The 14962-nt window shown below is 41.5% G+C and overlaps 1 protein-coding gene across 11 annotated transcripts in view; it reads left to right on the forward strand.

Annotated features, from left to right (window-relative positions):
* Positions 1–14962, forward strand: part of fat1a (FAT atypical cadherin 1a) — a 137159-nt gene that overhangs the window by 70573 nt on the left and 51624 nt on the right. For all 11 annotated transcript variants that reach the window (XR_009064093.1, XR_009064091.1, XR_009064095.1 and 8 more), the window contains 2 exons: positions 12352–12627; positions 14029–14239. Coding sequence is in view for 6 of the 11 variants with exons in the window: in XM_057842846.1 (XP_057698829.1) it covers positions 12352–12627; positions 14029–14239 (487 nt within the window). In the remaining 5 variants the exon portion in view is untranslated. The remainder of the gene's footprint in view (positions 1–12351; positions 12628–14028; positions 14240–14962) is intronic.

The raw sequence follows: 14962 nt of genomic DNA on the forward strand, positions 1-14962 counted from the left end.
TCTGCAACCTGTGGCTCCAGAGCTGCATTTGGCTTTTTCTGTTTTTTTTTTTTTTTTTTTTGCTTTGGCTCTTCATGACTATGGCAGTTAACTGTTTCAGTGCCATAGACGACGCTAGACGCCCAATCATCCTCCCGCTGTGAATTTCAATGAGTATATCACTGGTAGACGCCCATTCTATTTGTACTGGGAGTGTGGACGCGGATTAAGGTCCGTTCTGATGCACACACACAAAAAAAAAAACTATTTGGCCCCCAACAGGCAAAGTATAGATAAACTCAAAATGTTGTTGCAGTTCATTAAATGTTAGATGTCAGAGGGCTTTTGTGTAACCTGGTATTTTATTTTTGGGTTGGAGACTCTCAAATGGCTATTTGAGTGTCTAAGGTGACTGATCTTGACTGATTTTGTTTATCAGTTTCCTTGGTAACTAACTCATTGGCTGGCATTGGCCCCTCCCAGTGAAATGAATTGGACGTCAAGCGCCGTCAGTTATTGCTGCCCGGGTGGGGAGGGGGGTGGGGCACAAAATGTTAAATGTGATAGTTGACTTATTTTTTTCCCCCCTTCTCTCATTGTTTGCACACCATCCTCATTAAAATATGAAACCTATAAATGTTTGGATGGTTTTGGTTAAAGCAGACACTGTTTTTTCATCAGTGTGATTTTGACAAAGATCAGATTACATTTGGTGGTTAGGTTCTGCAGAAATGTGAGAAATTCCAAAAAAGTTCGGATACTCTTTCATACCACTGTAATAACCTGAAATGGCCCAAAATGACCTCGTTGCCTCGCATTGGCTGCCACTGACGGACATAGAAGTGGGAGGAGCCTGTTTGAAGTGGGAGGGGTTCATTCGCTGCCACCCTTGCAGTTCAAATGGATTGGACGTCTACTTGTGGTAAATTTACATCAGAAGGATGAAAATAGCTCGTTAGGGCCCGAGCACCAACTGGCACGAAAGCCCGATTGAAATGGAAAGGATTATTATATTTCTGTTTATTATTTGTTTTGTTGATGAAGGAATCTGACCTATAGCCAGATTGCCGGGATCACACCAGCCGACCTGGCGCAGCTCCAACGACCCGGGCCGGGAAACTCAGACGAGCACAAGTTGACAATTTATTCAGGTTGACAGCGATCAAACGGCAAGGCGAAACAGAAACAGACACAGGCAGGGAGGCAGACTCGTTCCAAGGTCACCATATCACAAGTCAACAAAAGGTTCCTGAGAAAAATGACAATCAGTTAAACATTCCGTTTTTTTTTTTAAGTCTCTCGCGGGGCGGGCTGTGGGCAGAAGAAGGGTGTGCTTGGGCATCGTTTAGGATTATTGTCTGTTAGTGGATTGGACAGGAGGATTCAGGAGTTTCTGTTTTCAGGGCAACGAGGGTTGTGGATTTTTCCACATTCTTCAGCGTCAATGGGGCTCTTGGAGTCTTATCAGTCATGTTATCAGTTGGATATCAGGCATTCTCCGGTGTTCCTTGTGTTGGGACTGGACGTCCCGCCATTTGTTCTGGACTGTCCGGGAGATCTGATTGAATAAGCAAAATAAGCTGCAGCAACAATTCATCAAGACAAAAAACGTCCCCCGCCCCGCAAATAGAATGCGACTTAAGGCAAAACAATTTAGTGGAATGATTCAAATATAGCAAAAAAATGTGCAAATCTTTGAGCATCGCGTCCCTTTTTTTTTTTTTTTTTGACGCTTGTTGCTTTTCTCACGGTCACGCCTGTGTCCGCGAGATTCGCCAGCGTCGGCCCACGCCAGTTTTCGGGGGTCTTCCGCACGCCGCCTTTATGCTCGGCCGCCAAAGAATCCGTTTGTTGTCGCCGGCTATCAATGCGGTCTTTCATCACGGCGCTCGCGCTCGCCGCCCTCGCTCTTCCTTTCACTTAGCGAGACGCTTCTTTTTCCTCTCGCTACATTCTTAAAAGCACGAGTTGAGCTTCAATCACTGGCAAAGTTGAACTTGAATGGAAGTTCTCAAAAACAAATATAAAACTATATATTTGATGCCTTCAACTTCTGACACTCTCCAATAATGGTAGTTATTTTCACGCATTTTCAAGAGCAAATTTGAAATTTGCTCCCATTAAAGCACATTTACTGACCACAGATATTGAAAACTAGACGACAAAAATTCTTGGAAACCACCGTTTTCACCCAGCCTTGCTCAGCAAGACTTTACGTCCTGATTGATCATGCATTGTATGACTACTTTTACTCGAGTAATATTACTTTGAAGTACCACTACTCTTACTTGAGTCAAATTCTGGCTACTCTACCCACCTCTAATTGCAACACACAATATGCTGAAGCACCATCAGGAAAGGGACCCCCGACCGAGCGCGGCCTTGGAAGGCGCGAGCCCCCCTGCCGGGTGGCAGGTTGTGGGCACCGGCAGCGGGCACATGTTCCCAAAACAGGATTAACAGCACGCTACAAATAATACGTCCCCTCTTCCCGTAACCTAATGAAAAGACATCAAAGGATATTTGACCCCCACGGAAACAGAAACAGAAAAAGTGAAGAAAGCCAGTGAAAATAGGCCAGCGTGTCTCGCGGTGAAAGCTTCCACATGACTTTGATTGAGGGAGAAGATAACACGGCGCAGCTTGCAGTGCATGTGATCCGTTTGGAAAGAATTGACTGGGATGGTGATCGACCAACCAAATGTGTTTGAAAAATGAACGTAACTTTGCCATATTAATTAGGGATGTCCCGATCCAGGTTTTTGCACTTCCGATCCGATAATGATACTGGCCGATACCGACCTATCTGAGCATGTGTTAAAGTTATTTAGCCTCCTTACTTAGTTGTCAGACTCATGTTGAAAAAGGTTTTAGTACTCTTGATAACAACTAGCCAGCTGAATTAGGTGAGTTTGAATAACACACAACGGTTGGTAACAAAAAACTGACCTGTTTATTCAGTGACAAACACAACATTATAAATAACAAACAGAAATGGCATAGTCAGTCGGTAAAACGTGCAAATAATATTGTAAACAGTCTTAAAAAAGCAAAACACACCAGCAACCTCAGTGGAAAATCCCATAAATCCCCCAAGCTATTAGATGCTTTTAATGTTTCGTGCATTAGTTACAAAAATTGTATAAAAAGCCTCCCAAGTTTAAATAAACGACTATTTCAGTATCAAGTTAACATTTTAAAACAGTAAATAAAATACTCAAGTCCCCATTCTGTATCAGCAGCTTTAAACTACATTCAATTCATTTCATGTTGCGAATCAACTGTTAAAAGTTGTTCAAATTGCTCCCGTTATTTCATAATTTCCCTTCTGTCTACTTTCGACATGTGAAAGTTTTAAAACTGTTTTGAAGATAGATTCAAGTCAAGATTTTGCCGATTTTTTTTTGTATTTTAGATCAAAAGTTAATTAGGTTCGCTTGGAAGGTTCACAACAGCCTACTAGGGAAGTCTTCTGCTTTAAGATGGCGGCTGCTTACTAACGCATCTGGTTTTCAATACTTCAATGTTGCTAACGCAGTCGAGTCTGTTGTGTAGCATCTAGTTCTATATACATATGATATTTATTATCTATTATCTCCAGTAAAACGACGTTGACGTAGTTTGTAGCGGCTGTCAGCAGCAGTCAGGTAATCTTGTGTTTTTCATCCAGCGGCATGAGTTGAGCTAAAGCCGTGAGTTGAGCATTGGCATTACCCGGGTCTAAGACAAGTTATGTTTACTTTCGGGACGCAATGCGGTCCGTTTCTCATTGCGTCCCGAAGACCGCGCTGTGTATTAGTTCCGCTTTACTTGACATATTTCAATAATCGGAAATTGGATGTTTGTGAATCGTTCTCGAATCTTCCACGGCCGAATCGCTCAAGGATGTAATGACGGCTGGGCATGTTGTACCGTGGTTCTAAGTGTTGGATAGTGCGTCTTTACTCACGTGAGATAACGGCTCGTCATCCAGAATGAATTCTTCGGCAATGACTCTTGTTATCCCCTGGGCTTTGGGACTGTCGAGTGCCAGTTTGTCACGCATAGCAAAAGTTTCTGCCAGTGTTAGTTGCGTAGGACCTTTCTTTTTGTCTTGGGTTTTCTTAACACACTCCTCATATTGTTTGTGGTGGTATTTCGCTAAATGCTTGATTAGGTTGGTTGTATTAAAACTTCTTACAGCTTTACCACAACGCTTGACTTTATTGTGGCATATGTTGCAGTCTGCCTCTTCGTCTTTGTCGTCCTTTAAGGTGAAATGATCCCACGCAGCTGACATTTTTACCGATAATGTCTCTCGGTAAATTGGGAGACGGTAATGTAAATGTAGTGTGTTGAAGGTGTGCCGTAAAATCCAGACCGGATTTTAGGGAAACCGAAGCAAAAATTGGAATGGATTATGTAAACCGGTGCACTGGGAAACCCGGACCGGACTTTCAAAAAAAAAAAAAAAAATGGATCGGAAGTCTGGATCGGAATTTTTCCGTGTTCCGATCCAATACCGATGCGCGTTTTTTTGCTCATATCAGCGTCCGATCCGATCCAAATATCGGATCGGGACATCTCTAATATTAATACTTGCAGGACTCAAATGAATATGGTGGAAAACACAGACAAGACTGAAAAAGCAGTTTCTGCTCTTGTACCCCTCTCTAGAATTAACTGCTGTATTTTAAGCCAAAAGCCTCTTGTGTTTGATAGGACAATATGTCTATAAGCCCCCAAATTATTTTTTATTTGTCCATTTTACTAAATAAATATAGCGATCGCTTCCAAACACATCCAAGCGGTCGATTTCATTCATGAGCATAAAATACCGCGTGTATTATGAAATAAACATGCTTTTTCGTGTCACAGGCACTTTAAGCAATGTCTTTAACCACATCAGGGCCAAGCATCACGCTAACAATGGCTTTGCAGGCAGGGAGTATTGTCTCTTGGGACTTTTTGGATTTAGCAACAAGTTCAGCAACAAGGTAACTGGCTTTGAAGGCTTTTTCATTTACCTTTGTAGTTTTTCTCCCAAAAAGTTTGTGTTTTCACAGAGGCAAACAAAATAGTCAATCGACTTATTTTGAAACGAGGGCAAATGCAACTGCTCGTGTCACGTTCAAGAACTGCTCGGATTTCTAGCCATCACCCACCTTGCTGTCCTCAACAATTTGTTGGAATAAAACACAGGGGGAGGATTGACGGTCTCACATACAGATGAAATGGAAAGGACACTTTCGTGTATATTGACACTTGACGACCCTAATTAAATTATGTACAGTAGACGTTCTGGGGTACACATTGTTGCGGACAGCAAGTGGGCTGATGGCTAGAAATCTGAGCAGTTCTTGAACGCGACACGAGCAATACCTAGCTTATTTGAACACGACCGCAACCTTCTACCTACTCCTTCTTTCCTACTGCAACTCCGCCCGACGACGTAAATAAAATAAAAAAATGTGATATTGGATAACTTCTTGCGGCACAACTGACTAGTATGCCACGGCACACCGGTTAAAAAATACTGTCATGGACTTCATAATGTATTGACGGGACACAGGGCCCATTCATAGGAGGCCAATCTCCGTCAAAGCAGACAATGGAAACACAAAGAGCTTTTTCCTCTGAAAAGTCTTGTGAATAAATGCTTAAATCCCCAAATTCTTTATAGATATGGATGTTTATAGTCTCAATTCTTGGTTAAAAGCAAAAAAAAAAAAAACGTGCAGGTAGCATTTATTTTACGTAAATATTGCGAAGTATGAGGCTAGTTGGTAAGGAAATTTGCCCCCGCCATGTGTAAACAAGGAGCTTTTTCCGTTGAAATTCTTGTGAATAAATGCTTGAATCCCTGATTTCTTTATAGATATGGACGTAAAACAGCCTCGATTCTTGGTTAAAAGAGCAAAGAACCGGGTAGCATTTATTTTACGTAAATATGTCGAAGTACAATGCTAGTCTGTTAATGAATGTAGCTAGCGGCCGCCTAATGTAAACAGAGCTTTTTCGGTGAAAATTCTTGTGAATAAATGCTTCAATCCCCGAATTCTTTATAGATACGGATGTTACAGTCTCGATTCTTGGTTAAAAGCAAAAAACAACCAAAAAAAAGTGCAGGTAGTATTTATTTTACGTAAATATTGCGAACTATGAGGCTAGTCGGTAAGGAAATTAGCGGCCACCAAATGTAAAGGCAAGGCAAATTTTCCCGTTGAAAATTCTGGTGAATAAATGCTTAACCCCCCAAATTTCTTGGACATAAAACAATCTCGATTGTTGGTTAGAAGCAAAAAAAAAAAAAAAAAAAAAACGTCCAGTTAGCATTTATTTTACGTAAATATGTCGAAGTACAATGCTAGTCTGTTAGTGAATGTAGCTAGCAGCTGCCTTATGTAAACAGAGCTTTTTTGTTGAAAATTCTTGTGAATGAATGCTCAAATCCCAAATTCTTTATCGATATGGACGTAAAACAGTCTCGATTCTTGGTTAAAAAAAAATAGGAAAAAAAAAAGTTTGTTAAGCTAGTTATGTCATATTTACTGTTGCCACTGGAAGGCAGTGTATACACCCAAATCAAATGTAAACAAACCATTACAATGCCAGTCTAATTAAGCGACTCCTCGAAACGTCAAAATTTGATTTGAAGCTTAATCGTATTACTAAAGTTAATCGATTAATCGTTGCGGCATTACTCTGGTGCGACTTGTAGTCCGAAAAATATTGTTTTTTTATTCCCCCAAAAAATCAGGAAATGATGGGTATCCAAATTTTGGGTGGGGTCACCTTGTTCACGTAATATCTGTAACGAATCCTGGCGATTCCGATTTTTCGCATCTAGCTCTTTGTATATATGCAATATATACTGTAATATACAAAACAGCAAATATCGTAAATAATGTTCTCCACCATGTTGTTTTTACACCTTTCTCGCAGCGGCACGTTTTCTAAATGTGACCTTTTTTCTTTCCCCCCACATCACTGTCACGTCACCCTCGCTGCTTCGCTCCCGTATTGCTCCATCTGTCATATGTAACACACGCAGTCACAGTCACGCCTCTGCACAGCACTCCCTGGAGGAGGTAGCGCACATATACACACACACACAGAGCAGCGGATCCTCAGCCTTCGCCGTTTCTTTGTTTTTGTGATCGCCGTGACGATTCCGTACGTTAAAAGTGCTATGAAATCCTACGGCGAGCAGGGCTGCCAGATGGGAAGGACGAGTCTCGTGCTCAATCACACTTTAAAACCCGTCCAGACCATATTACAAGCTCACGTTCAAGATAAGATGTTGACTTTATACAACTCAATCTATTATTTGATATTACTGTTTAACCACAAAAGACACATTGTCGCGGAATCTTTGCCGTTTTGCCGATAAATATCACAGGAGGGTTCATTTTTCTTAGAAAAAGGTAGGGATGTCCCCGATCACGCCATTTTTATCGGATGAAAAAGATTGGGTTTTTAACTCATTAGCTCCCAGCCATTTTCACCAGTGCAAAACTCTTCGCGCCCGGCCGTTTTACTGGATTTTGACTCACTTTGCAAGGCCCGCAGAAAATTCTGTTCTATTGCTATATAAACATGGAACCCCACCAAAAGAAAGATTAGACTCTCTTATTTCAGCAGGGAAAAAAGTAAGTTCATATCTTTTTCCATTCTTTAGAAATCAGCATTAGAAAATAGCTTAGTTTGAGCAATTTTCCAATTTCTGATGAAAAAAGAGAAATTAAGCTTTTAATTTTGACTTTAATACAGCTACTTTTTGCTTTAGTTACATCCCAAACATCTGAATGTTTTCCTTTTAAAGGCAAATAGAGCTTTTAATAGCAAAGTAACAATTTATTTACTCATAACTAACTGAGAGATGACGCTGTTGTGGCAGCGACAGCCGAGTAAACTTTTCCCTCATCGCCGCCTGTCTCATAAAGATGGATTTTTTTTTGAGTCTCTGCGGGGTCTGCTCGGCGAGCAGCACGTACTCAACGGCATCGTCTGCTGCACTAGTGGTCCCGGTCGTTCTGCTCGGTCGTCCAGCACCTAGCATGCCGGGCGTCCTCTAGGTTGTTCTCCATTCGGTCGTCTCCCGCCGGCGCACCGGCCGTGCAGCCCGACCGTTCGTTGCCATTGAATCAGGTTACCAAATGCGCTACTGCCCTGGTTTTATTGCTTCAAAATGGATTTTCAGCTTTGTGCTTTGGAGCTAAATTGAATCAGAACCCAGAAGATGTCTCTTGTAAAAAAAAAAAAAACGTAGAAGACGTATAAATACGTCTTTGGAACACTGACACAATAAGAATAGAACGTATTTATACGTTTTTGGGAGCAAATGAGTTAAAATGGAGTTATTTGGCTGCCATTGATATCCAATGGCTACAAATGAGCAAAATAATCAGGATGGACAAGGTTATTGTAAAATGTACATTTTCTAATAAATTATTAAATAAATTGCCAAAGTATCGTATCTGTACTCTGAATCGGCAAATTCTCAAAATCAGGTGACTCGAACTCAGGTGCAAAAATATGTGATCGGGACAACTGTAGTTAAAACTATTGTATTATTTTCATATCCATAAACACAATAATTAACCGTATATTTAGTCATGATTAAACATCAAAAATTTGCGCGCGTCAATAGAGTCAAAGGAGTCTAAGTACAACTTCGACTTGAAATGCATTCCGGATTGCGATAAGCAGAAGGAAATCCACCTGTCGTGAGGAAACCACTCAAACTACCCCTGAATTTGCAACAATAACCAAAAGAAATACCGTTTATGTAACGCATTTGAATACATCATTTTTGGAAATCGTGCTGAATTTGACTGTCTACCTATGATTCAGAAATAACATGCAGCTCTCAGCTCTGGACGCTGTGAGGCGCTAAAATGCCAGATGTAACTACAGCAAATAGGATGCTGCTCCAAGAAAGCTATTAAGTGGAACTTCAAGGTGTAGACATAAAAGTTGCACAGTTAAAACGGCCTTATTTGTCACATTTTGCCATGGATTTGTGCCCAAAATATTATGAATGAATGACATGAGAGCATTTATTTTCATTTTTTGACATGCTCACCACTTCATAGCACCTTGAACACATTCTCACAAAATGGTAATTGGGTCACTCGGAGCACGCCTAAGTGTGTGTTTGTGAGAGTGTGTGTTGTGAGACATCGGGGAGGTGTCTGGCATGACATGAGAAGACATGCCTGGAATGGCTGCTTAAGGGCGCAACCATGCAACACAGGCCCCATTCCTGAGTGCCTCTTTTGGGCAAGAGTGGGATGCCAAAGCCCCCCTAAGGAAGAGGCTCGCTGTCCGGAGCTTTTCAAAAATGCATCCCCCGGGGCTGCTTTTACTCAGCGCCGTGACATCTGGAAGGCATGTCTAACATGAAAAAGTCTCAAAATGGCACGTGTGAAAAGGCTTACAGTCACGAGTCGGCCATTTTGATTTTGGCGGCGGCATTTTTGCTGTGATTTGCCAGATTTTTTTCAAATTCAGGTTTAGTTTGCAATGTGAAATTTGGAAGCCGTGTCTTATTTTGGGTAGAACCATAAAAGAACAAGCTAAAAAGCAATGTAAAAAAGGCAAAGAAAGTTTGTCATTTTGCTTACAAGTTCCGGTTTTGGCTCTGTAGCACCGTGTTGGGTCTTGAAAGTAATTCGTCCCCTCGAGCCAATTTTAATTGGAAACATGAAATTTGGTCAGCATACCTATCATGAGTAGACCCACAAGAAAGTCTTAAGAACCCATGTCAAAAAACACACAGGAAGTGTGCTATTTTGGTTTCAGTTGGTCTTTTTGAATCGGCCACTCAGTAAAAAATTCAAAACAGAATCCAGTTTATATAGTAACGTGAAATTTGGTGGGCATGTCTATCGTGAGTAGACCCACAAAAAAGTCTCAAGAACCCATATCGATAAACACACAGGAAGTCTGCCATTTTGGTTTCAAGAATCCACCCTATACTCTGTAGCTCAATCTGCAATAAAAAAAATCAGCCCCTGAATCCAGTTTTGTGTAGTAACATAAGATTTGGTGGACATGTCTACCATGAGAAGACCCACAAAAAAGTCTCAAGAACCCATATCGATAAACACACAGAAAGTCTGCCATTTTGGTTTTAAGAACCTAATTTTAATCCGTAGCTCAATCTGCAATTAAAAAAAAAATCAGCCCTTGAATCCAGTTTTGTGTAGTAACATAAAATTTGGTGGACATGTCTATCGTGAGTAGACCCACAAAAAAAGTCTCAAGAACCCATATTGATGAACACACAGGAAGTCTGCCATTTTGGTTTCAAGAATCCACCCTATACTCTGTAGCTCAATCTGCAATAAAAAAAAAATCAGCTCCTGAATCCAGTTTTGTGTTGTAACATAGAATTTGGTGGACCTGTCTATCATGAGAAGACCCACAAAAAACTCTCAAAAACCCATATCGATAAACACACAGGAAGTCTGCCATTTTGTTTTTAAGACTCTAATTTTAATCTGTAGCTCAATCTGCAAAAAAAAAAAAAAAAAAAATCAGCCCCTGAATCCAGTTTTGTGTCGTAACATAAAATTTGATGGACATGTGTATCATGAGTAGACCCACAAAAAAGTCTCAAGAACCCATATCGATAAATACACAGCAAGTCTGCCATTTTGGTTTCAAGAATCCACTTCTACTCTGTAGCCCAATCTGCAATTAAAAAAAAAATCAGCCCCTGAATCCAGTTTTGTGTAGTAACATAAAATTTGGTGGACATGTCTATCATGAGAAGACCCCCAAAAAAGTCTCAAGAACCCATATCGACAAACACACAGGAACTCTGCCATTTTGTTTTCAAGACTCTAATTTTAATCTGTAGCTCAATCTGCAATTAAAAAAAAAAAAAATCAGCCCAAGAATCCAGTTTTGCGTAGTAACATAAAATTTGGTGGACATGCCTATCATGAGAAGACCCACCAAAAGTCTCAAGAACCCATATCAATAAACACACAGGAAGTCTGCAATTTTGGTTTCAAGAATCCACTTCTACTCTGTAGCGTAATCTGCAATTAAAAAAAAAAAATTCAGCCCCTAGAGCCCGTTTTACCTGGCAATATGAAATTTGGTAGGTAAACCTATCATGAGTAGACCTACAAAAAAGTCTCAAAAACCCATATTGATAAACACACATGAATTCTGCCATTTTGGTTTCAAGAGTCCAATTTTAATCTGTAGCTCAATCTGCATTTCAAAAACAAATCAGCCCCTGAATCCAGTTTTATGTAGTAACATAAAATTTGGTGGACATATCTATCGTGAGTAGACCCACAAAAAAGTCTCAAAAACCTACATTGAAAAACACACAGGAAGTCTGCCATTTTGGTTTAAAGAATCAAATTTTGATCTGTAGCTCAATCTGCAATTAAAAAAAAAAAAAAAAAAATCAGCCCCTAGAGCCCGTTTTACCTGGCAACATGAAAGTTGGTAGGTATACCTGTCATGAGTAGACCCACAAAAAAGTCTCAAAAACCCATATTGATGAACACACAGGAAGTCTGCCATTTTGGTTTCAAGAATCCACTTCTTCTCTGTAGCCCAATCTGCAATTTTAAAAAATCAGCCCCGAGAGCCAGTTTTACCTGGCAACATGATATTTGGTAGGCATACCGATCACGAGAAGTCTCAAGAACCCATATCGAAAAACTCACAAAAAGTCTTCGTAAATTGCCACGTTAGCTCGGTCGCACGTGTTTTAGCCTTGAAAACAACGCTATTACAAGCGATGGTGTTCCACTTTGGAGCGGAGCCCCGCAGCTTTGTCGTTTTTCCATCACCTCCTTAAAGGATATCACCCCCTGGTGTCTGGTATGCAGGTGTTTAATCGGGCCTGATCCCTTTGTTCCCCGTGTTTGGCAAGAGCGGAAGCGGAGATGGCATTCCGGCGGCTCTCCGTAATCCTCTGTCGGAAGTCCAGCAGACGAGTGGCTGCTGTTGATAAAACACTCTCCCGCTGGAATTTTACAGCTTGGCGGATGATGTTGGGAGTGCACAAAAGCAACACTCGTGTTGATGAAAGGCCTAGAGGAACATGTATGGACATTAGGGGCGCAGGTTTAACTTTGTAGAAGGACGTGAACAGTTGTTCTTTTCATCTGGGAACACATTTCAACAAGGCAACATCCATCATTTGGCAATACTAACTCATTGGCATTGAAACATGAGTCAGTCCTACCAGTATAAACAAATTGGACATCTATCGTTGTCAATGTTAGGCAATGAGTTAACCCTTAGATGCGTAACTGGATCAAAAATGACAAGTTTTTGCGTGATTGCAGTTTTCCAATTTAGCTAACATTAGCACAACCCAGCAATAACCAAGGAAATCTCTCTCGCCCCCGGCAGGTTCTGATCCGAGTCATCGACACCAACAACCATCGTCCGGAATTCTCCCGCGCCAAGTATGAAGTGAGCGTCCCCGAGGACGTTCCGGCGGGAAGCGAGGTTCTGCGCGTGGACGCCACGGACCAGGACGAGAAAAACAAGCTGACCTTCACGCTTCTGAGCAGCACCGACCCCTTCAGCCTCAAAAAGTTCAAACTGGACCCCGGGACGGGGACGCTATACACCGCCGAACCGCTGGATCACGAGACCGTGCGAAGTCACGTTCTCACCGTTATGGTAAGATTCTTTTTAAATCTTATATCGTAGTACCTGAAAATACGAAATCAATTGGTTCTGGAATTGCTTTTGTATCGTGATATCCCCCCCCCCCCCCCCCCCCCCCCCCATATAATGAATCACATTTTACGTGTAAAGTGCCTAATTCATTTCAAGATATGCTAAAGACTAAGGCTAAAGTTGAGAATGTATTCAGGTCGACAGCGATCAAAACGGCAAGGGGAAACAGAAACACTCGGACGGGGAGGCAAGGTCACCCTATCACACGTCAACAAAAGGTTTTGGAATGGAATGGAATTTTATTGTCATCATCATCGGTATCATTGACAATCATTGACAATTACAAAATGTGATATGATTTGCCCGAAGGAACCAAAGAAGAAGACAAAGGTGGACGGGATGAAGCATATGCTTATCAGTTTCCCGTCCCCCATACAACTAAAGATACACATTATGGCATGGAACATACATCAAAACTGTACAATAACACAATCAACAATCTGGGTTTAGTAACTTAGCGTCCAGTCAAGCAGCTCGATTAATTTCAGGGCGTACATGTCATGTCCCTGACATTTTTGCATCTGTTTGCTGTGGAACATTTTGTTGTAGCTATGTGTGTGGCAAAAGTGATTGTGTTATCACAGCTGGTGTGCAACAATTGGCGCACACAAAGGTCACTGTAAGAGTTTCATCAGACATGAATGTATAAAATCCCGTGAAAAGTGACCACGATTAGTTAAACATTGTCTTTTAGGATTATTGTTTGTTTGTTTGTGGATTGGACAGGAGGATTCAGGAGTTACCGTTGTCCGGGCAACGAGGGTTGTAGACTTTGACACCTCAAGCTCAAAGGGGCTCTTGGAGTCTTATCAGTTGGATATCGGACGTTCTCCTGTGTTCCTTGTGTTGTGACAGAGCGTCCCGCCATTTGTTCTGAACTGTTCGGAGAACTGATTGCGAGAGTTGGTGCGTCAATCTTGCTCAGTCAGTTGTATGACGCACACGCTGGGCTTCTGTGATAAGAAAGCCACGTTTATCTCTTATGCCCTATATTCTGCTTGTTTTCCTGAAACTATGGTATAAGTGCTATTTATTATGTATTGGGTGTATTATTGTAATACAAACAGTCAAACAGTAAATACGAGAAACAGGACTATACCCTGATTGATTATTTTAAGTGTGTTAGAGAAAAGGTACTATCTCCTTCAGACTGCAATGTCCTTCAATGCCAAACAGAGCTATATCCGTCAAGGCCAAAAGTTCGATACGTCACTCAATTTTGTCTAACCTGCTAATTTGGTCAATTTCAATGGGAATTTGGAAAAAGCAAAGCATCCCCACTCAATTTCTCCAGAAATCGCATCTTCTAATTCATTCGCTTTTGATGCATGTTGCCCTTAGGTCCGCGACCAGGACATCCCAGTGAAACGCAACCTGGTGCGCGTGGTGGTCAACGTGGAGGACGCCAACGACAACGCGCCTTGGTTCGTGGGCACGCCCTACTCTGGCCGCGTCTTTGAGACGGCCGCCGCGGGCTCGGCCGTGTTGCAGGTCACCGCGCTGGACAAAGACACGGGACGCAACGCCGAAATCGTCTACAGCATCGAGTCAGGTGCCCGCAAAAACCTGCTACCGTATTTTTCGGTTCATAAATTGTCAGCCAAAAAATGAAAAAAATTAGTCATCTAGATGCTGACTTTTCAACCTAAATTCCATTTTTGGGGCAGTGGGACAAAATGAAAGCTTTCATTGTAGTGCCGATGAAGTCATGAGTCGGCCTACTGGATGCTTTTCATGAATGGAATAGTCGGTCGGGAACGCGTCAAGCTCTTTGTCTGTACTTTCCAATTATGTCAGCCCTCGGAATTTGCCCGCTCTGATCAGCAAGAGTCTTAACCTTTGTTTGAACCGATGTGACTTTTGCTGGATTAGTGCGAAGAATGACCTACACTTTGACTCGCGAGTTTAATCGGTTCTCTGACCAAGATTATAACTCCATTTACTGTTTATAATAAGAGAACCCAATAGCAGAAAAGGTATAGAAATGAAAACTATAGGAGCACTCTGGGAGACCAGAACTCAAAATTCATAGCGTCGTCAATATTTCTGACCTTCGACCCCCAAATTGATTCACCTCTTCCATTTCAAATTACAAAACATATCATGCAAGTTTGATAATAATCTCTTACCTACAACTTACCCTTACCTAAACCCTACACCGTAACCCTGTTCTTGAATTCTCTTCAACACAAATATATTCTTGACCTTTAACCTCATGAACACAAGATGTAATCACCTCACCCGTTTCATATTACAAACATATCCTGCAAATTTA

The sequence above is a fragment of the Corythoichthys intestinalis genome, chromosome 8 (genome assembly GCF_030265065.1).
Source record: "Corythoichthys intestinalis isolate RoL2023-P3 chromosome 8, ASM3026506v1, whole genome shotgun sequence".
Classification (NCBI taxonomy): Eukaryota; Metazoa; Chordata; class Actinopteri; order Syngnathiformes; family Syngnathidae; genus Corythoichthys; species Corythoichthys intestinalis.